Here is a 24,669-nt window from a genome sequence, read left to right on the forward strand (position 1 = left end):
TGACTTTAAGAAGCCATGCCCAAAATGTCTTAAGCACTACATTAACCACCACTGTCAGCAGGCCCTTAAACAGAGCAGTAATGTCAATGCATCAATGCCAGTTCAATGATGAGAGAAACGTCTGCAATATGTACTGAATGTACAAGTGAGTGCATCTGACTTGAGAAGGCACTGGGTATCCCCGTGGGCCATGACAAGGAACGGGAGGAGAACAGAGACAGAGTTTTGCTTGGCACACACCAGAACTTGATTTCCCAACTTTCATGTGGGGTCTGCTAAGGCCAAGAACAGAGCGAGAACAGGAATCTGGTCCTGCTCTCTGTTGGTTAAAGCAGCTGTTTCTCTGGAGGTTTGAACTGGGTAACAGAAACAGAAGGAGCAGGAAAAGAGGAAAATAAGAAGTGAGAGTTAGGCAGACAGAAAAGAAATTAAGAGGCTGTGTAACAGGAGAACTGTTTTATTCTAAATCAGATTGCTTTACTGCAACGCAGGGGGTGAGTGGTTCCAGGCAGTAGACAATGGGCCAACAGGATCAATATTGACATTCTCCTTAGTGATAGCTGAGTTGGCTGGTTGAGGTCAGGGACTGGACCTTTGTATTAGCCAGCCAGCATTAGTGGTCACGGCTGGGGGACACTTACTGTAACCTTGGCCTCTCAGCATAATGGAGGGTCTGAGCGAGCCCGGAGAGGTCCCTCCCTTTTATGGGCCCTATTACCGTAAGAGAGCTCAGTCCTCAAGTGGCCCCAATTCAAACACAGATCATTACTTTGTCAAAACAGCTACCAGACCACGTTGGCACACGCGCATGCCAGCTTGTGTGGCGAACAGCGTCTCGAAGTGCCAGTTGTTGAGCGCAGCAGCCGTGGGAGATGAGGCGAGGAGAACACAAGAAAAAAGTAAACACAGCACTTTTGGACAAGTGACCGTTTATTAGTTCTTATTCCAACAGCAGTTACAATTAGACAGATTCACTGGCAAGTCCCGGCTCCTAGGCAAACACACACACACACACACTCAAAGACTGGGTGCAATCTTCTTTCGGAGTTATAGCAAAGAGGTGCTACTACAGAATAATGAAACTACTCCGGCAAATTCCATATCGTTGCTTTGCTGATACAACATCTCATTTTTTGTTTACCTAAAGTGGTCAATTAATCTAAGGCAAACTCATAAAAAAGGAAAGGATGTGGGTTGTCGGATCCAACTGGCTGAGAGTCAGAACTACTTGGGATACCCACAATACACCACTTCCCAGTGTGGCACAAGAAGAGGAGCATAGGAATGGGACTAGGAGGAGACAAACAAAAAGGAAAGGACACACCTGAGGAAATAGGAGAGACAAAGGAAGAGGAGGAGTAAAAATGAGAAGGAGGTGGAAATAGGGGGAATGGGAGGAGGAAGGAGAGGCGAGATCATCTGAGGTGATGGAGATTCTGTTGGTGGACTAGTTTCATGAAACGATGGAGCTGAGCCACTCTCCTCCTCCCGTGATTCTGTTCTGGCCCGGGTAACTGGACTGAAGCCTTCCAACTTCGCTCTCTTTCACAAACACACACACACCCCAATCCAATGTATCCAGTCTCCCACACACACATGCTCATTCTTCTTTACTACACAGTTCTGAGTGTTTCTTACAGAAATAGAACTGACATCACAACAGTCGCGTTGTAAATCAATACACGTTTCTCCCCAATGAAACACCCACGCGGCGCGCACGAGCACTGAGTTCCCGGTCACTGGGCCGTCTCAGAGTCCGAACCACTCCGTGACCCCTCCTCTCCTGGGGTCGAGTTTCTGCCTCTGCTTCTCGTCGTCCATGAACTTCTCCTGCATCTCTTCCACAGAGCCCTCTGTTGCCTTTATGTCTTTTTCCGGGAAGACGTCAGGGAAGGTGAACGTCTGGCCCTGGGCCTGTGATGCAAATGCAAAAAAGAAAAAAGAATCAACATGGGCAACGAAACCAGCAATTTCCTTACTAACAAAAACAGGAATTTGCCGTTTATTTTCTACTTAAAATCATTTCACAAAACAGCTGTCAGCATGTGTCAAACTGCATTTTCTTGAAACTGTTTCTTATTCTTTGCAGAGAGGAGAAGTGAGATACTGATTCTGAATTCAGGACATGGTTTCTCCCCTCTATATTCCTATTCTGGTTACACAAATGCTCCCTTTCTATCTGGCATTCAATTTCTCAAACTCTCTCCCACATTTAATCTCTCATCTCTCCATTTCTCTGGTCTTGATTTATTCAGAGGGAAAGGGTAGTATCCATTATTTATTCCATACCAACCCATCTCTGGCCATGGCTAATGCATCACTGGCCCAACCATAGTCCGTGTCAGGCCGCCGTGGAGTACAGTACACACAAACACGCACACTTATGCACGCTCTCACATGTTAAAAAAATAACAGGTCAGTGGGTGCAGGGATGCACACATATCCATAGCCTATCTCTCTCAGCCTCTCCCATGGACACCTGGCAACAATAATTCCCTGTTATCAATCTCAGTTGGAGCCAACTCATCTGTCCTTAAATGACTCAGCTTCATACAAAGCCAGATCATAACTTCTGATGATGAAACTGCACTTACATGTGTCATTTGTATCGGTGTGTTTGGGTTTTGAACAAACTGCTGCTAATCCTACCAAATGTTCCCAGAGTGATTAATGATCAAGAACGTTGTAGTTTGCACCAAACAACATCTTCCACTTCGTAATGACAAATAGTCAAATGTCATTATGTGACTCATAGTGTTCTAAATTATTTTATATGGAGCCTTACCCCTATGGCATACATTTCTTCCACAAACACAATTGTCAATCAACTATTCTGTTTAAATATGTGAAATATTTTGTTTGGGGCCAGTGTGTAGGCGTTAAGGAATGGTCTGCCTGATATGAACATTGCTTTGTCTGTCTCCAACCCCCAAAATACCAAGGAGAAACATGCATATAATTACCACATAGCATGGTTTAATTCCCAAAGGGGAAGACAACATGAAACCAAAGATGCACATTGTAGCTTGCTTCGTCTGCCAAACGTGCTAAAAGCCTGGGTATTATTACTGTAAATTAAAGCTGGGGTGGAGGATTTGGGGAGAAAATGGCAGTCGGGATAGAGATTCGAATCCAAATACCTCAACCGCTCCACTTGTTCTCTTTGGTCACTCCCCTATGATCCCTCCCTGAAACGCTCTACACCAACAAAGTCGTGCCAAAGTGAATGGACAGTCACAACAGCCAATAAGAACAGAGAATCGGAGCCTCGCTTTGATTGGTCAAAGGTAAATCTAGAGTGAAAAGGGTATAAATGGTGTAAGTAAAAGTATAAATAGTGGAATGAAAAAGTGGGAGGTAGAAATAGTCATATCTAACAGCATAAAACAAAGATGTCACATTGTTTGCGGGGGGGGGGAGGGGGGGGGAGAGTGGTGCTATCAGTACAGAATTAGGATTAAAAAAAACATAATGGAGCATTTTGTGCGTAGTTGAAGCAGGTGGGAGACCCCTCACTGCTGGATACAGCTTTATGAGGACATGAAATAGAAGACACACATTTCACCAACCTGAGTCGGTCCAGTTGCACATGCACAGACTTTTAATAGTCCTGGGAACGCAACACAAATGCACCACACAAATCAGATTATTTTCAAAGTTTGCAGTGACAAATGAGAAAAATAGTTTGTTTTCATGTTTTGCATTTATGCATATAATTTGATTGCGCTTGCGGTGTCCGTGTGTGTTTGTGGTAAATCAGCCCCACTTATTTTTTTCTCGCAGTGTCTATGTTTGTGCATACCGCGGGTTATTGGGCTGCTGCAGCCCCTCGGTTTGCGCTGCCTCGCAATAACACAACAACATGCAGGAGATTGTTTCCTCCCTTGCACAAAACAAAGCAGAAAATATCGCTCCTCCTGTTGCTCCTGACAGTAGGCCTGTCTCGATAAGCAATAAATAAATACATTTCATGATAAATTAAAATGAGCGATAATTTTTTGTCGGACGCAATAAATTACATTTGCAGCTTGTTTGTTTTCCTGGTGTCTCTCTCTATCAAAGAGACTGAATGACAAGAGTTTTCACTCCGGTGTCTCGGCCCTCTTGCTTTGTGTGAGAAAGAGAGCGAGACAGAGGAGAGAGAGAAGGGAGAGTCCGCGAGTGATTAGTCAAATGATCAACTGCGCGGATAACGTCAGCTAGGCTACTTTCATCGCAGTGTCTCGCTGTAGTCACGTCTTTAACATGTTGGCGACTTTGCCGCTATATTTGCCGACGTTTCGCCATAGTGATAAGGCTGTTAAAGACTAGTGATACATCTAGCAACTTTTTCTTAACCGCGCTCACGTGAGCAGAGTAGTAGACTATAGCAACGGCTGGCGTATCCTCCTCACTGGTGACAGGCAGCCCTCAGTAAATCGGGCAGCCCCAGGCAACCTCCAGCAGCCAGCAGGTTGCCTGGGGCTTGAATAGGGGCTGCTGACAGTTTGTCAGACGACCCCCAAACACTGAATTCAAGTCACGGTACACTTTGAAGACAGTGAAGCATGGTGGCACAGACATCATGTTATGGGGATGTTTCTCATACTATGGTGTCGGGTCTATTTATCGCATACCATGGACCATGGATCAGTTTGGTTACATTTAAATACTTGAAGAGGTCATGTTGCCTTATGCTGAAGAGGAAATGCCCTTGAAATGGATGTTCCAACAAGGCAACGACCAGAAACACACCAGTAAGCGAACAAGATCTTGGTTTCAGACCAACAAGATTAACGTTATGGAGTGGCCAGCCCAATCCCTGGACCTTAATCCAATAGAAAACCTATGTAGTGACATCAAAAATGCTGTTTTTGAGGCAAAACCAAGAAATGCAGAGGAATTGTGGAATGTGGTCCAATCGTCCTGTGCACTAATCATGATGTCAGATCAGCATCTTGATGTGGCACACCTGTGAGGTGGGATGGATTATCTCAGCAAAGCAGAAGTGCTCACTATCACACATTTAGACAGATTTGTGAACAATGTTTGAGAGAAATGGTACAATTGTATATCTGGAATGAATTTTAGATCTTTAAGTCCATCTCATGAAAAATGGGAGCAAAAACAAAAGTGTTGCGTTTATATTTTTGTTGAGTGTATTTGGATTTGGATTTGGAATGTGCAATGTCCCCAATGCATTTGCGAGTTTGGAAATAAAAGCTATGATACGGATTTTGATCTTGCCTCACTTTTTTAAACACACTGCTATTATTTTGAACACAACTGTATATACACTCACCAGCCACTTTAATAGGTACACCTGTTCAATGGCTTATAAAAACAAAAAGCTAATCAGCCAATCACATGGCAGCAATTTAATGCATTTAGGCATTTAGACATGGTCAAGACAATGTACTGAAGTCAAACGGAGCATCAGAATGGGGAAGAAAGGGGGTTTAGGTGACTTTGAACATTGCATGGTTGATGGTGCACGGCAGGATGGATCCATACTTTCATGTTGTTTACGCCGAATTCTGAACCTGCCATCTGAATGTAGCAACTGAAATCAAGACTAATCAGACCAGGCATGATTTTTCAATCTTCTATTGTCCAATATTGGTGATCCTGTCAGAATTGTAGCCTAATTTTCCTGTTTTTAGCTGACAGGAGTGGCACCCGGTGGGGTCATCTGTTGCTGTAGCCCATCTGCTTCAAGGTTGATTGTGTTATGTGTTCAGAGATGGCATTCTGCATACCCTGGTTGTAACGAGTGGTTACTTGAGTTACTGGGGCCGTATACATCAGGTCGGCAATACGTCATCTGGACGGAACTCTCGTGACCACGCCCCCTTTGGGGGGAAAACAATACACAGCGCTCCATTCACTTTGTATTGAATGACACCCGTATTCGGCAAACAAACTTAATAAAAACATAATACGACATGCCTTTCACAAATACACGTTACTTTCTTTAAAGCCACGGCTGTTGTCTGTCTATACGGGCTGTTTTGGTGAAAAAGTATTGAGTAATTTTCAATATCGAGACAAAACTCTTAACTAATGTATGCTGAATGCTAGGCTAATGTTAGCCTTCTGCTGTAGGCTAACCATAGGCTAACCCTCACGGACGGGAAAAAACACCTCAATATTGAAAATTACTCAATAATTTTTCACAAAAACAGCTCGTATGGACAGACAAGAGTCGTGGCTTTAAAGAAAGTAACGTTTTCTTGTTAAATGGATGTTCGATTACGTTTTAATTAAGTTTGTTTGCAGAAGACAGGTCTTTTCAATACAAAGTGAATGGAACGGTTTTCAACGGTTTCCCCCACGATGGGTCCGACCCGGTCCGACCGGACAAAAACACCTCAATATTGAAAACTACTCAATTATTTTTCACAAAAACAGCTCATATAGACAAACGAGAGTCGTGGCTTCCAAGAAAGTAACGTTTTTTTCTTAAATGGATGTTTGATTAAATTTTAATTAAGTTTGTTTGCAGAAGACAGGTCTCCTTCAATACAAAGTGGATGGAGCGCTGTTCAATGTTTTCCCCCCAAAGGGGGCGTGGCCTGATTGCCGACCTGATGTATTACAGAAACTTCCTAACTCACAATTCCTATCTTAACTGTTTTGGTAACCATGGTAATTAGAGTTAGGACCTGATTTAGGAAAATAGCCATTACAGACGAACAGTTCCTAAATCAATGTTCCTATCTTAAGTCAAGATAGGAAAAGTGTATTACAGAAGCATCCTAACTGCCCAGAATCTTAAAAGATGTCTCCTAACTTTAGAATAACCCTTCAGCCAGCCTAACTTTTCAGTTAGACCCAGACTAGCTGTGTTTTCTTTTTTTAAACCAAGTCAATGGAGACACAGTTAATGTATTTACTGAAAGGCTATTGAATGACTTGAAATTACTCTTAAAAAAAAAGAGAAAAAAAATTGTTGGAGACAAAACTTTCTTCACCCTCTCCACAGATTTCAGCAACAGATCAAACTTGTCTTTTTTAAAGTCAAAGGCCTTTTCTGCTCCATAAAGCAAAGTTAGCTGTCAGCCTACACAATACTGTCAGGCTGGGCTGAGAGTCAGTTGAGATAGAACACTGTCGGTTGCTATGCAACAGACAGAAATGCTGCAAACTGACGTTTGATTTAGCAGTTAGGATTTCCTAAATAGACTTAGGATAGGATGTGGTAAGATAAGATAGGATTCCTAAAGTTAGTTAGGATTTGCTTCTGTAATACCAAATCAGAGAAAATCCTATCTTAGACTCTCCTATCTTAAGTTAGGACTTAAGTTAGGACTTAAGTTAGGACTTAAGATAGGAAGTTTCTGTAATATGGCCCCAGGTGCCTTTCTATCATCTCGAACCAGTATGCCCATCCTCCTCTGACCTCTGACATCAACAAGGCATTTTCGTCCACACAAATGCCGCTCACTGGATATTTTTTATTTTTCGGGCCATCCTTTGTAAACTCTAGAGATGGTTGTGAGTTGATTGAGTTGCTGCCATATGATTGGCTAATACGTTATATGTGTTAACAAGAAATTGAACCGCTGTACCTAATAAAGTGGCCAGTGAGTGTGTGTGTGTGTGTGTGTGTGTGTGAGTATGTATCATATAGATGTGTGTGTGTGTGTGTGTGTGTGTGTGTGTGTGTGTGTGTGTGTATATATATATATATATATATGTATATATATATATATATATATATAATATATTATATATTAAATTGACATGCAGTGCAGATAATTTTACTGCTTTTCCATACGTCATCGGTCTGATTTGCATAACCTTCCATGACCTCACACAGACAACAATGGGCCACATGAACCCTTGAGTTCCTGGAAGGAGTTCCTTGAACTATAAATTCATGGAACTTTTGATGGAAAAGCGGCTTTATTGACTAATCCCAGTTTATTTATTGACTAAACCACAAGACACCCTGAGTGTAACTGGCTGGGTTGTAGCCTACAAGGATCCAGAGGTCACTCTGCATTAAGATATTAACCACAACCCAGTCCTTATGTTTAACTACAATCAATTATGTTTTGTTAACTACAAATCAAGCCTGACAAGTCACATCACTTAATTACTTCCAAAAACACAACTATTACATAAACCACTATTTTGGTATGATAATTTACACAAACTTGAAATTATGTTACCCTTTAAAACGTGGTTATATAAGTCCAAACTCTGTGATACCAGCTTTGAGGAATAGTTAGTACAAAACATGCAGAACCCTTAATCAAAAGAAATGCATCCCTGTTCTTGTCCAGCGACAACACCTATAATGTAAACTATAGGAGCTTTTCTATGGAGTGAAGTAATGCAGTTGCTGACCCATTGAGAAGGAGAGGGCTAAGTCCGGCAAAGACAGGGAGCTTCCAAACACCAAAGGAGCACCTGGAAACCAATGGTCCTGCCAAGACCCTCTGTGTGTCTCTGCACTTGCACACACTGCCATCGAGGAACACAGAATCCAGAACACAAACACTGGAACAGGCCAAGGGACGTTTGCTGCAAGAATATGAGGAGTAGTGGGGAGAAGGAGGCAGCAGGGAGCAAGATGGGGGCAGACGATGGGAGGAAGTGACTGGGAGAGGAGGAAGAGGAAAGTAGGGTTGACGGAGGAAGGGATCTTCCACAGTGCTATAAACAACAGACCTGGCAACTGGAGAAACAATGAAGCAGTTAGCCAAACAAGACTTCACCAAACTTGAACCAAACATTGTTGCATGACAATTCCCAGTTATACAGCACAGAGCTAGACACCTTGTGTATACACATGGTGAAGATTAATACTGGCATCAGAGAGCCCTATTCACAAAAACAACAAAGCCCTCAGATTGAAATAAACAAAGCGCTGAGACTCGTTATACAAGTCTTATTGTTGGCAGCAGGCCACACCCTGTGTGTGTATGTCTATAAGTATGTGTGTGCACGTGTGTCAAGCGTCTGCTGCAGACATTTCCGCAGCAAGAGAAAGAGCTGGCAGAGAGCGTTCATATTTTTGTTTGAAATATATACATCGCACCACAGCAGAGGGAGAGCCCGTGTCCCCTCGGTCTCCATGCCCTTCAAGCCAAAACGATCTTTCCTGTGTGTGTGTCTGTCTGCCTCTCTCTGCCTGTGTATTTGTGTGACTGTGTGTATGAGTGCATACTGAGTGATTTATGGAGAAGACAGAGGCCTGGGGAAAAATGGAGAAAGATATTAAGGCATTTTTTTTGTCTCCAAGGCTTTCTTTCTTTTACCTACTACGCTTCCTACACGACAATATTGTAGGCGTGAATATTTTCCCTCACTCTGCCATCATCTCATCACCATGCTCCCAGTTGAATCAAGCTGCCATCCAGGAATATAGGGACGAGGCCCCATGCTAATGCTGGTGTAAACATACTCCTCTTGCGCACATGAACAACCCATTACACCCAGAGCTTACCTCTCAATGGGGAAAGAAGGAGTAACACTGGGGTGGGGTGGGGGTTAAGAGGGGAAGGCCAATGTTTTCATTGACTCTGTCACAGTCCTCTGAGTGTGTTTTTTACCTTATAAACCTCTAATTAAAAGTCTGGTTCTGTTCCAGGAAGTGTGTATTTAGGGTGTCTGACTGGCCTGTAACTTTTGGGGACCACTGTCAGATAGTATGGTAAGCACTCAGCAAGAAATGTACTTAGGTGAAATATCCCCAAATCAAACCTGTTTTGTGTGTGTGCGTGTGTGTGTGTGTGTGTGTGTGTGTGTGTGCGCGTGCGTGAGTGTGCGTGCGCATGCAGATTCAACAGGATCATACACAAACCCAAAGTAATCCTGTTTGCGACCCCTGAGGGAAGGAGGGAAAGGGGAGAGTGAAAATAGAGAAGACCAGGCGAGAGATGGAAAGCGACACACAAAGAACAACTGTATTCTATCCGATTGACCTTTGCTTCTGATTTGAGACAAAATGAGCACGCAGTCGTAACTCCAAAACAGCCGTAGGAAATAGGAAAAAAAAATCCTGGTGTGTGTTTGTGTTGGTGTAGTCATGTTCCCTTAAGAGAAGTGAGGAAAAAAAACTGAATAATGTTGAAAGAATGGACAAATGTGTGTCCAGCAACCTTGGAATGCTTTGGAAATCAATATGGGAAAAATGGGAAAGGGGGTGACTGTTATTATTCACAAGTTCAGATTTAAGTATGAAATATGAACGTCGGAGCTGTTCTGGCTAGTTGTTCTGGCTTGATGTGTTAAAATGCCTTTTGATGAAAACAGGAAGGTGCCCGTGCGCGGTGCTTTTCCGACCTGGAGCTGAATAGAACATTATGGCACAGTCAGCACCCGAGGACACAAAGGCTGATTCAACCTGCTGCTCTGAGAGTTAAAACATACGAGACATGACTGGACCAGGACCAGCTATCGCAATGTGACACATGAGAAACACATCAGCTTCAAATGCCTCGGGATGCACAGTACGCACCAACTAAGAACTATGCTACAAATCTGAAAATACAAAAAACAGAAAAGAGGCTTTCAAACGGAGATTACTCAAACCCACTGTAATAGGTTTGACTTCCTTTTCAAATATCCTCACTCCACAGAATAGACTTCATGGTATCAGATTTTATGTTCTCTGGAATGAAAGAATTTTAGAGAAACATTTTATTACTTTGAAGATTGTTTAGCAGATGTAAAACTACTCGAGAACTTCCATTCAGATAATCTAGACAATTTAAAAAATGAATTGATCAGAAGATGTATTCCAACCATGCTTTTATGACCTAAGATCAGCCTTTTCTGTACCCTCTCAAGACCAAGAGTTATTGTGGAGTTAAATAAGATGTGACTGAGAGGTAGGGGCCAAGCACACTGTCTTCTCGGATGACCACATTTGAGCGAATTAAAGAACAGAGGTGCTCTTACTGTGGTGAAGACTGAAAGGATTTTAAGTGGTCTGAAAAAGAGAAAAAGAGAAAGTGAGCCATTCACGCTGGCCCTAGGAGACTGTTGGACAAACTAGACATCCCATTGTTTTTAATGAGGAACAGTCTGGGAGGCATCAGAAGATAGAGCCAGTGCCGTTGACAAAGGAGTCAATAAAAAAATCAACCAGATGTTGCCGATGGTCATTGAAGTACAGGCAAATCTGGACATCACGCTGAAACAGAGAGGTGTTGACGACACGGTGAGAAATCTTCGTGTGTGTGTGTGTGTGAGAGAGACAGAAAGGTGTTCACATTGCGGTTGAATCTATTTTGACCACATGGTAGGGGATCCTGGCAGACCACAGTGATGAGGTTACCAGGTGTAGAGCTAATGGCAACCCCCTGCTGAGAGTGCTGGATGTGTGTATCGGAGCTTGACTGAGAATGCATGATACTCTGTTTCAACAACAGTTGTAGACATGAAGCTATGGGTTTCCTACTGTTGGACAGTAAAAAGCTCAACTTGACCATTCGGAGGAGATTTGGAGCAGTACTCAAGGGTAACTCAACATTCACAATTGCTGCATTCCTTTTAAACAGGCCTTAGCAGCCCACCTTTGTATATTAAAAAAGGTGTGATGACGCCTCTGTGACTCTGTTTTTCTTGGTCTCAACCACATGAAAATTGTGTTGCATTTTCTTTTTGGTTCATTTAAGTTCACACTGTCCAATTACAAGTGAACTGGGACTTGTAAAAGAAATTCAGATGGACTCACAAGTAGCTTGTTTATTGGAAAGAGTTTTGGCAACGTGCTCCCCAGAAGATTACATATTTTGGTAGCCACAGATCAAGGGGGAAAAAACATGTTTGATTCAATCCCTTTAGATTTCCCCATTTATTTTGGACTATTTTCCCACTGTACCTTTTGCCATAATTTAGCATCTTTGATTTGGATAACAGATAAGAAGGAACAAGCTTACTATAAAGTCTGTGGTTTGCCCTTGGTTCTTTTTTTATTATGCTAGGCTTTCCAAGCATGACTAACTGCTGGCTATCGAATGACAACATCCATCTCCTTTTACCAATAAAACCCTACGAAAAAATTACTAAACAATGGTAGTTAGTTCAGATCACATCCCCTGTTCTAACAAACTACCTCAGTTTGCTTTGATTCTTTAAATTATTCTCTTATTACCTTACATACTTAAGCCAGTTAACAAGGTATTCTCTCTGACCCAAGACAGTGTTTTCCTGAGAGTTAGGTATGAATGTATTAGACTCTGTGTGTTCTTATGAAGCAGTGTTGTGTCCAGGATTGGCTTCTACAGAGTTCTGGTGAGGTGCCATGAAGTCTCCACCAAATGTCATCGCCAACATACAATGCTTGTAAAATTTGTTCGCACAGAAGTGGGAAATAAATCAATTATTCGACCTCTGTTGGAATTACTCTGGTGATGTACTCTGGTCTCAATGTATAAGTTATAAAAATTGTTGATGTCCAAATGAAGGATTCTGAGCAAGCTGTTTTTATAAAAAGAAACTAACCCTTACCCTTACAAAACCAGATATTGAAGTTTATGTTTTACATACTTGAAAGGTTTGGTCTCATTTACAACAGAAGAATGCAGTTTTTTGCTTTGAACATCAGTGATGATTCATTCTTCATTTTTAAACGTAACGCAACTGCTATATTTTTTTGCAAGGGTACCAAAGATTTTCAATACTATCAAACCAATGGTAATAACTCCTGGACTGAAAGGCTACCAGACAGAACCCTGGGTTGGCCAAACTATGTAGGCAAAATCTGCAAGAGTCCTAGAAAGCTACAGGGTTCAACTATATCAGTCCAAAAATTCTTGGTGTGAACACATTCCAACCGTTGATCTTAGGTTATATACCCACACCTACAGAGAATCCTGTGCTTTTATTGTTGACCTCTACTCTAGCTGAATATTGAATTATCTAGGAGGGCTCTTTTTATCTGAAATCACAGAAAGAAATAGTTGAAGAAAATTGGGAGCGGCAGGAAAGACGATGGAAGAGGGCAGAAGAGAAGAGGAGATGTAGCCTGATGATTGTAAACAGCTCCTGCAGCCAGGCCCCTGGGTGGGCCACACATTCACTCTCACTTTATCTTATTGAGACACACAAGCACACACACACACACACAACACTGTGTCCTGAGTTGCCTCTGTCCAGACCCTTCTGGTACAAACCATTCCAGGAACACAAGAGTATAGTAATAACAGAGATGGAAATGGAGTGAGGAGAAGGGAGGTTTGAAGGGATAAAGAAATTCAAGCAAAAGTAAATATAACTGAGGTGAGCATTATACGATGGAAAGATATTTAAGGAATAAAATTAAGCTAATTCACATTGCATTTAATCTTGGATCAACCAGGTAAGACCGATTTATAAAAGTGAGATAAAACTGAACCTCTGAAAGTCGACGATTTCATTAGTTGGAAACTCCGCGGTTGACGTAGATTATTCAAGTCAAGCCATTTTTTTTGGGGGGGAGTCCGTTTCCATCATTAGGAAGGGTAAAAGGAATCATGCCAGGCCAGTAGGTGGCGAAAATGTGTCATGTCGAACACCATAAAATAACATTGTGAGCATGCATTGAGCATCTTCTTTTACTAGTGGTGAAACAAATACAAACAAACCTAACGGACGAAGAAAAACCAGTGTTGTGCCAAGGTAGTTAGCCCCTGTTAAGAAGTGTGTCCCCAGCAGCGTGAGCATCCAGTGATGGCAAACCTACATTGCAACGCTTCGATAATAGTGGCAACATGTGGATCGATTAATTCATGTTTTTTGGTAATGTTGTTTATCAACAAAGTTTCAAAGTGACATAGCGCTCAAATAGTATTGCACCCGAATCTCTGAATTTAACAGGGTGAAAATTCCGAGTAAGGGACAGCCCTAAACAATTGTGATAACATGACAGCCTGAAAGGCATTCAGGAAAATAACAGCTGAGAGAAAGTGCAAAGTGAAATCACCTCTCTCTGGAAAAGACAGATTAGTGGCAGTGAGAGTAGACCACTAACCAATAGCATCCTGCTGTGGGTTAGTTCAGGGTCATGACCCTGGCCCTCCCTCCAATTACAATGACATGTCCTCCACAGCCCAGCAACAGCCAAATAACTTGGTCGGCTTTGGATTGTAGCAGTGTATGTTTGTGTGTGTCTCCTTGTCACTCATCTTAATGGCCATTACAATTGTGACCACATTTTGGACAATGTTTTTTGAATGTTTTCGTTCGTACAGATGTACAGTCAAAAGAGAAATTATTCATACCCCTGGCAAATTTTGACTTAAAGTTACTTTTATGAAACCAGCAAGCTTTTTCTTGATTGGAAGTGACACAGGCTTCTCCCAAAAGATAATAAGACGATGTACAAGAGGCATCATTGTTGAAAAAAAGCTTTTATTAACATTTGAACAAAAATTGGCATGTTCAAAATTATTCATACCATTCTCAATAGTCAATATAAAAGCCTTTACTGGCTATTACAGCAATCAAACGCTTCCTAAAATTGCTGGCCAGCTTTTTGCATCTCTCCACTAGTATTTTTGCCCATTCATCTTTGGCAATGAGCTCCAACTCTTTCAAGTTGGAGGGTCTCCTTGCCATCACCCTGATCTTTAGCTCCCTCAACAGATTCTCAATTGGATTCAAGTCAGGACTCTAACTTGACCACCTGAAACGTTAATGTGTTTGTCTGCTAACCATTTCTTCACCATTTCTGCTGTGTGTTTTGGGTCGTTGTCCTGCTGAAATGTCCAATGGTGCCCAAGGCCAAGTTTCCCTGCAGACTGCCTGATGTTGTTGTTGAGAATCTTGATGTATTGCTCTTTTTTCATGATAACGTTGACTTTGATTAGGTTCCCTGGTCCATTGGCTAATTAACTAACGTTGTCATCAATCTGTCAGTATGCTAACATTATGAAAGGAGCCAGCTTTATTAGCTAGTGTAGCCTACCAAAAGTTATTACCTGCTGAATCACCATGTTGCCTAGTCGTTTGTTTCCGCTTCTGTCCCACGGTAATAATAGTAATAATAATGGATTGGATTTATATAGCGCTTTTCTAGGCACTCAAATCGCTTTACTGGGGTTTCTCTGTTTACTTTCTGCTGTAGTGAGTCGGTAACTAACTAACCGGAGCAAAGTAAAATTCCGCTGCTGCTGAGAAACTAGTCCCTCGAAATGCGATGATTCATGCGATGCAAGCTTAGTTTTATTTTTAACTAGGGCTGTCAAATTAACGCGTTAATTTCGATTAATTAATCACAGAAAAATTAACGCGATTAAAAAAATGTACGCGGATTAATCGCACTTCTATATTGCCCTTTGACCCGGTGCAAAAGAGGTGAGGCGATAGCGGAGCTGCACCTGTAGCTTGCTGACACGGCCCGCAAGGGATTAAAGAGTAAAGGAAGAAGCATAGAGAGGGACGTTTTATGGGAAGCTCCGGGCAAATAAGCATGAAGGTAGGAATACGTCTTATGTTATTCTCCGCAGTGTCTGTGCATTATTGATTTAGTGGGTGCCTAATTAACAATAGGTTCAAAACAGTATCTCTCAATCTTCCTCTGTGTCTCACTTTTGTTTGCTAGCTGCGATCGTCTCCTTCAAACGGACACCCGCCCCCTCTCACTCTTCCAAGCATATGCCTGTCTTTTTTCCTCCTTTATGTGTGTGTGTGTATGTGTGTATGTGTGTGTATGTGTGTGTGTGTGTCAATATTTTTGGCTATGCGCACCGCACCTGTGACAGTGCAGCGCTGTCTGTTGTGGGAGATAGACAGTCATTTAGCCTGCTTATTTTTTTTCGGCGCTAGTAGTTCCTAAATTTATTTAATGTAGTAACCTGGCTGAGAGGAGGAGACAGAAGTTACGAGAGAGAGAGCGAGAGAGAGAGAGAGAGAGAGAGAGAGAGAGAGAGAGAGGAACGGTAGCCTATACAGTTGTTTATAAACAGGCATAAAAGTGTCAAATAAGTATGCGATTAATTTAGATTAATTAATTTAGATTAATTTAGATTAATTAATCACAGAGCCTGTAATTAATTAGATAAAAAAATGTAGGGATGGGCATTTTAAGAAATTCAATTGATCGATCATCGGGAAAATTAACGAGCAATTATCGATTAATCGTTATCTTTTTTTACATATTAAAAAATGCCAACAGAACATCCAAAATACAGCGTTTTTACCATAGACTGTATACAAGAGGTTTTTACTCAATTACATCTTTATTCCAAGATCTTCTAGGCAAACAACAATCTATTAAGACAGGCAACTTTTTTAAATAAAATAATAATAAAATGCGGCGCTGGTTAAAGCCCGAGGCCATGAGCCAATGCTATGATACCTTTAAAGTTTAAACACATATGCGCCTCCTAAGATGCTGCCAAAGACTGCATAAGGGCACGGCACGTTTCTGTGGTTTCGAGTGGTAAAGGACCTAACGTTACTTCATCTAATCATCATCTAAAATGTGCAAATTAGTTCCCTGATGAAGGCGAAGTAGGAAAGCATAGACGCTAAAGTTAGCCGCTAATGCTAGCGGCGCTAACGTCACACGTTAAACAGGGTTGGATGTAGGCTTCAATGTACAAGTGGTACATAATTCGGTTTGTTTAAGTGTTGTACTTACACAAGGTTTCACAATGCAAAATGAACTTAGTTATTTTCGGTTCTAAAGCTGTCCGGTCCGATGCCAAACTTCGCCTTAACTTCTTCCTGTTTACGTTTTGACATCTACGGCAGGCCCATGACGGCAGCCCCCTGACGGCAGCTCGCAGGCTGCTGCCTGAGCCTGTTCTGTTGTCTCCTACTACTAGTTAAGTATCTCCCCCTGCTGGTAGGATGTTTAATTGCTGCCCATACAGTCTTTGGTGCTGCCACAGAGTGAAACTCATTGATGTGCTGCCGGACTCACACTGCGCAACACAACGGCTATATGATCGATAACAATTTCACGTGATCGACAATATTCTTAACGAGCAATGATCGATTAATCGATTAATTATGCCCATCCCTAAAAAAATGTAATCGCTTGACAGCCCTATTTTTAACATTGTTCTATCAACACAGAGATTTGCATCGATAGTCTGGCGTTGTTATTGATTTGCCTCGGGTGTACTGTGGAGTGGGCAAGACTGTTTTATTAGCAGGCTAGTATGTTCCCGTTGCTGTGCGCTAGCCTAGCACGAGCAAACTCTGCAACAAGAAGGACTGAATGAAAAGTGTTGAAAACTATCTACAATGATAAATAACACCCATGCTAACTTGGAAATGAGGCCCTATGTCCAAAATTCCGAACTACCCCTTTAAAGGATTAAATCATACTTGCATCCATTTTTTATGATAGACAATTATGCTATTGTTATTTTGGTGATACAGTGAGAAAAATAAAATAGTTAGATGCATCAAGATGAGCATGACTCTACAAACTAATAGTGTGGTACCTAGAGATCCCAAGCACTGTTGTGCATGTGCTTTGCTGGACAAATGGCAATAGACAGACAGGTGGGAGGACTATGGCGGCAACTGAAAATACTTTCTGAACTATCTGAGGGACCTTCTGACATGGGGGTCCAATGATACACACGCACATACTTCTGCCCAGAGACAAACAGTGGGTGTGAGTGAAAAAGTGTGAGTGTGCTCGAGTGTGTGCACACGGTCGTTTTCATGTCTGGGCATGTCTGCTCTCAGCTACTGGAGACATTGGACCCTGGTAACAGAGCTCTCAGGAAAAGATCATCACCATCTAAATACACACCCAGCCACCCACAAAGACGTTCACATCCATCTGGTCTTAAACTGGACACCCGGTGGATAACAACAACAACAACAATTACAGCAACAGACAAGAATAACACAACCAAATCTGTTCATCTCACCAATAAAAAAACAATAAACATACAATCATGTCGATTTCAGTCTTTGATGCAACCCAACCTCACACCTAAACCTTACCTATCTCAGTCATCTACCCCCATTACAGACACATACACACACACATAAACAGCTGTTCGCTATCATTATCCCCTCCATCTATGTCATTCAGCCACCCCCCCAACCCCCACGATGTACCCCATTTCTCTCTCACCAACGCATGTAAACAACCCTCACATACCCTCCCCCCCAATTTCAAGCATCCCCTCCACCTACCCCGCCCCCTCTCGGCCCCAGACCAAACTAGGCTATCTAGTCTAACAAATGCACACACACACACAGAGTTAGATGCTCGCACAAACACACACACACACACACACACACACACACACACACACACACACACACACACACACACACACACACACACACACACACACACACACACACACACACACACACACACACACACACACACACACACACACACACACACACACACACACACACACACACACACACACACACACACACAGTTAGATCCTTGCACAAACACACACACACCCTCACATGCACATGCAGCATAAACAGCCAGGCAATGCCCCTGCCCCCTTCCCGATTCTGAGGAATGCGGGGACCAGCTGGTGGAGAAAATAATGAAAAAACATACCAAAAACAGGAAATGCATCAGCAGGGGCCTATCAGAGGGCTTCATCAGGCCAGTGGCAGCCCCGCTGAGAACCTGGGTGGCGCCACATGCTGATTGGCTGATCAAAGTGGCAGCTGTGTCATTACAGGTCAGGGGTAATCAAGAAAGGTTGCGCGCATGCACGCTCATGCATGTGTGGGGGGGTTGGCGGGGGGGACCTGGAGGAAATCTGGGAGGAAATGAGGGTGCTGAGAGGAGATGCCGAGCATTGAGATAAAGTAAGAATCAATCGAAAACAATAAAAGGAAAGACAGAGGAAGATATACAGAGATGTAGAAAAGGTGAATGAGATCTTCAGATCTAACTGTGTACCTATATACAGCAAAATTGTGTTTGTCATTTGTTCTTAAAACTACTCTAGATTTCTGTATGGCTCTTATTTTCCCGCTTATCTTTCCTGTTTCTCTTGATAAAAATCACAAATAAACATTGGATGTGGCAATACATCTGCAGCACAGTCATGTCATTAAAGCTTGCATCATCTGCAAGAGTCAAAAGTGTGAGAAAGAAACAACAGAGTGCCTCAAACTGAAGCCATTAAAAAAAAAGGTTTGCGTGTGAGATTCCAAACCGGATGGTTAAGACCCGGCTCTGTTCTCTATAATTCATGTTCTCTCTCCACCGAGCTCTTATGAAACCTACACGTACACACATACACTCACACAACGGATTTTTACTTAGGAGTGAATTTTCCAAATCAGGAGACATGTTGTGTAATGGAGGTTCCTTTCAACGAAGCCTGATTGCCAGGAAAAGCTTCTCCTTTTATTAGGCTCACCACCAGCATACATACACATGTGCACACACTCACACACATATATATGTACACACAATAATTAGTGTATCAGGCCATTCCTTCCTTCAGAAGATTTATACGCCTAGAATGCTGACAGATACATTTACTGTAAACGAGAGTTATAGCTGCATGAGTCTGGATGAAAGGCAAGTCCTGATTTTCTCAGTAAGAAGAGTAACAACAAATTTCCCTCCTAATTTTTATTAAATTATTTAATAAAGAATTATGCCTCTGTAATGTCATTGCGCCTATAATATCCCACTGGGCACACTGGCAAAGTGTACTAGGCCTTGATAGCTTCATGATTGTATTTTGTGGAGATATTTAAGGTTTAATTGTGTAATGCATTGTGATCTTATAAATGTGTGATGTTTCAGAAGCAGAATGTAGCTTTTATTGTGAAGTATGTGCTTTGACTGTCATCACATTTCTATTGTTAAGGTTTGACGCAACAGAAAACAGCCATTTATAGTCCAAGTCCAATTTTGCCAAAGCTGCGGTAAGATAAATGGTTTTACTTATTCAGACTAAAATTGTCTCCCTCTCTTTCATGTTAGAAGTTGTCTTATTTTTGTTGTTTCACTTATAAGTAAATAAGGTTTAATCTAGGTATAATGATTGTTTGCTTAAGCAATAGCAGTATCAATTTGCAAAATCGTCAACACTCATTCAAATAGTTTTTGTGATTTTTGTTTATTTATTCATGTTGTTAAGGGCCAATTAACATACATGTTTGTATGTGAAGGCATTTTAAGATAATCCTTGATATTTGTACATTTGTACATTGTTAACAGTATATATCCACAAGAAATAATATAAGGAGATGAGCTTTGTTGTGAAAAGTAGAGTTTCACATTTCAAGGACAGTTGCCCTGTTCACTTTTTTGAATGTGTGCTGCTTTAGATTGTAATAAGTTGCAACTTTCGTGTGAGGAATTGTCCAGCCAGTCCCATGTGGAACTTAAACGTGAGACAGAAACAGAGGAGAAGAGAGCACTGCAGGAAAAGTGGCAGAAGTTAAAAATGTTAATTGGCATGATAAGCGAGGGTGAGGCAGCAACGGGAAGGGAAGGAAGCCGAGCGGCAGACAGACAGACAAGGCTCTGTGAGGAAAAGCCTGTGTTTGCGTGACAAGGTGGAAAGGAGGCAGAGGGAGGGAAGGAGAGCGGGAGCCATCATGATCCAAATAGTTGAAAATAATAAAATTCCATACAGATAAGCATGATTTCCCCCATGGCCTGATTCAGCACCTTTAGCTACAGAGAGCCGAGAACAGGAATGAGATGAGGAGGGGGTCACTGGGTTTTTTTTTGCAGTCCCACCCCCTCCATCCTGCACCCCTCTCTTCCACCAGCCCTCAAGCCTAGTCAGATATACTATACACACAGTCACTCATTTACGCACAACCGTAGTGGGTCTATTGTTAAGAAACAAGGAGTCACTAACAGATCGGAGAGAAACGGGAGGCTAGTGGGAGACGCTGTGCAGCAAAACGTTGCCATCTAGTGTCAGTCATATGGCGAGGAGAGCCTGACTTGGCCACAGCTTCCCTCTCATAAACACCATCACAATACAGCTGTTTCTTTCTCTCTCTCCCTCATTTTCAGCTGTGACACAACTCCTCCATGTCTTCCACTAAGTCTCTCCCTCCGTTTGTTTGTTTGTTTGTCTCTCCCTCTCACTCACCATTCTCTCTCACTTAGTTCGGAGCGATGCCTTCCCCACGTGGACTGGCGGGGGTGGAGAAAGCGACAGAAAAGAAACACGGGAAATGAGCTATTTGAATGAAGCTACCACTTATTCCACAACTGTTGGTCCAACCCTATATCTTGTTTTGTTCTGTGGTCGCAGGGGTTGGGACATTGCTTTTGGGCACCGAGCAATCCAACTGGGGTAACTGGTTTGCTGCATTGCTGTCAGTGACCAGGGCCCTGGAGAGAAACCTCGACACCTTGTTTACTACTTGTTTTTGTGAAAGAGCTCTGTTTTCAATATGTGCAAATGTATCACAACAAGAATAGAACAGTTATTGCAAGATGACCTTTTTCCAAACCAAATGTAATACTTTTAAATTGTATGAAAATTACAACTGGGTAAACTAAAAGCATAAAAGCTACATGTAAATAGGTCTAGGCTGTCCTCAGATGTGGAGAGCTAGTTCGTGACTATCATCAAAACAGTGAAATCACTGGTTTATATGTAAACACAACTAGCTGCTCCCTTCATGACAACTAAAGGTCGGCATCGTGACAACACCTTGGACCATCTGTGTTCTGTGCTCTCCTTTCTGCAGCGACGTTTTTCACTCGCCGGCTACTTTCCCTCTTACGCAGACTCTCCTCTGACTGTATGAAAGTGCACTTTTGTCTACAGATAAACCCTGCTGTAGGGAGCTTGTGAGAGATTTGTGCAACCACACCCCACAAAAGGACGGACTCACATTAGCCCCTTTTACACAGAGACTGCGGCATATTGAAGGAACAACATCACTCCAATATGCCGGCTCTGCTTGCTTCTGTGTTATTTACACAGAACCAAGCAACGCCAGCCTGCTGGCGCATCGGTAGCCCCTTTTACACAGCGTTCCGGAATGAAAGAGGTGCTTGTAAACAGCGTCAGGTGTGACGTAAACATTTAGCGCCGCGCCGGTCAGCTGCTTTACAACAACAACACTGGCCGGTGAATTGAGAGCAGAAGTGCTGGAGCTTGCAGTAAGAGGGCCGTATTTTACTGTCCCCACGATGTGCCGGTTGATCTAGCTACGCGCTGAGTCAAACATAGTTGGGACTGTTAACCAAACTGACTAAATCAATCCGCTCACTGCTTCACCTCTGTGTCTGGGTTTGTGTGACATGTTGGCTGTGAGCGATTCTCTTTGTGATGGCAGTGCTCTGCCATTCAGACATAGCCTACACATACACAGTGTGTGAAGTCACGTTACTGTACACAGAAATAAGTGTGGATATACGCTCAGACGTAAGGATAATAATAGCGGCAGAGATCTGGTCGCAGCCTAGCTTAGCTTAGCTTAGCTTAGCATAGCAACAGCTTTCCCACTTCATTGTACAACTTTCCCCGGGCAGAAATAGACTCATACACTCTGCAAAATGAAGCGTGGGGGTTCGGATTGAGCAGCGGACCTTATGACCAGCTAGATTATACGCCGTTCCTTTATTTGGTGATTTTTACGGGACATCAGGCCGCCGTGGTTAATGTTAAACACACGTCCTTCAACTGCTAACATGGTCGCATGTTTAGAACGTAGGCTATGGAACGTCAAATGCCCCCCTGTTCCGCATCAACAAGCTGGAGCATTTAAACAGAGAGGCGGAACTGATTGTGTCGGGAATCTTACTACCCCCCGAGGTAGTAAAATTCCCGGAACAATCTCTCGCACCTGTCTTCCCTCGTTCCGCAACGGTCGCTTATTCCCGGCTTTCACTGGCTGTGTAAAAGGGGCTATTGATGCCTACAGACTCCCAGGGAGCCCAGATGACTGTTGATTCACGCACACTGGTACTTCTAATCTTGTGTTAATTTTATAAGGTGTAAACATGCTGTCAAACAACAGTAAAATTGTATGGATTTTTACGCTAAATGGTTGCAAGCATCCCACAGGTGCCTGGACGTGCCATGTAGTGCCCAACACCCAAAAAACACAAACTGCTGCTCCTCGCTTTCTAACCTCCTCTGAAAACAGCTTGAGGAAAATGTCTGAGACTCCTTTTCATTACACAAATACCATCAAAGTCTTTTTCAGAAAATGATGGAGAGCCTTCACTAACCAGCCAGCTCTTTGTTCATTTCAAAATAAGGAATATGATCCAAAAGTAATTTCTCTTTTTTATATTTTAAAAACAGTTTGGTGAAAGACAATGGGTTTTACATCACAGAACTGTTCAAATTGAGCATGTTGTCAGATGAGCATTCGGAGTCAATCTGCCCGTTGGACAGTGTTACCTTTATAGCATGCATTTGACATTTATGGCCCAATGTGGCACTAAACTGGATCATTCAGAAATGCTGAGACTAGTCAGGCATCCCATTCATATATTCACAGCATCACCCTCCGGAGCTTTCAACATGCACTCTGAGCACTCAGCCTACTGAAGTGCTGTAGCTGGCACCAGCCAGTAACGCTCAGTTGCAAAACTAGCTGCCACTCTAAAGAAAGAAAATAACTCCTCCTCCGACCAAAACTCACCGCATCCTTCTCATTTAAATGCCAGGCAGAGAGCACTTCATCATAAATGTTTGACTGACAATAATGTTGCCCAACAACGACTGAAAAAAAATCCAAACTGACAGTATGTTCAGAAGTGGAGTGCCTGCTCTCAAATTCTCATGAAAAGGTTTATTAAGGTTTCGAATGGAAGCCAGGTTTAACTGGAAATGGTGGCACGGTGCACTTCAGCTGTGAGATGGGCCAAGATAATTTAATGAGAGTAAACCACAAGGTCTGACATGCATTATGAACATGATCGGCTGCAGAAAGCTTTATCCGCAAGCAGGCACATTCAAGTCAATTTTGAAAGATGATTTGCTTCCAAAATGCTAAGTAATAAAAGGTGATGTAACTTGCTTGGTGAATATACTACAATGTTCGTAAAAACCTGAGGAAAATGTTATGCAAAAAGGTACAGTGGAGCAGACAAGATCCAATCCAATTACACCTACTACTGTACCTGAAGTAATGTCTACATACTATACGGAGGTCAACACGTGCATTGCATAATTGTGTTTTTCAGTATCAGCCCTTTTCAGAATCACAGATAGAACAGTATGAGCGAAGTTTAAACAAGTGTGGCGTAGCAGCTAAACTTTGTCCTTCTGGACTGGTCCTAGCAGTGCTTGAAAGCAGTCTGCCTCTTTACACACACAAGTCCCATTGATGTACAGCAAAACTGAAAATCATATAGATAAACTCAAGATATTTCATTCCAGACGGCTGTTCCTGTCACCCCACCACAATCACCCCGACCCTGCCCTGCCCTGCCCCCTACCCCCCACACAGGCTCACCCCCCTTCCCCTGATCACTTTGCCCCGTCTCTGGACCTCCCTGCTCTGGCTTGACTCCATCATGCCCTTAGTCAACCTCCCCTGTGTGAGCCCCTCACACACAGATACACACTTTCCCACACACATGTGCACATTTCACACATGCAGACGCTATCTCTTCCCCCGGTACTGGGGTGCCCCCTAAGCCTGGGGAAAATGGTCGTCACGGAACCCCGCTAACGGGAGGCCTCCCCTCAACCACAAACCAAGAGAAAAGAATAAGAGCGAGCAGGAGAGCGAGGGAGTGAAAGAGGGCAAACGTATTACTGTTGCAATATTAGCTGATGGAGGGAGCAG

The 24,669-nt window shown here is 42.6% G+C and overlaps 1 protein-coding gene across 1 annotated transcript in view; it reads right to left on the reverse strand.

The window, feature by feature from the left end:
- Window positions 1-932: 932 nt before the first annotated feature.
- Window positions 933-24,669, reverse strand: part of mrpl23 (mitochondrial ribosomal protein L23) — a 51,987-nt gene continuing 28,250 nt past the window's right edge. Inside the window, exon 5 of the mRNA XM_080028016.1 lies at window positions 933-1,914. Within this exon, the coding sequence (XP_079884142.1) occupies window positions 1,750-1,914 (165 nt within the window). The 3' untranslated portion in view covers window positions 933-1,749. The remainder of the gene's footprint in view (window positions 1,915-24,669) is intronic.

This window comes from Ammodytes marinus (genome assembly GCF_949987685.1).
Source record: "Ammodytes marinus genome assembly, chromosome: 5".
Taxonomy (NCBI): Eukaryota; Metazoa; Chordata; class Actinopteri; order Uranoscopiformes; family Ammodytidae; genus Ammodytes; species Ammodytes marinus.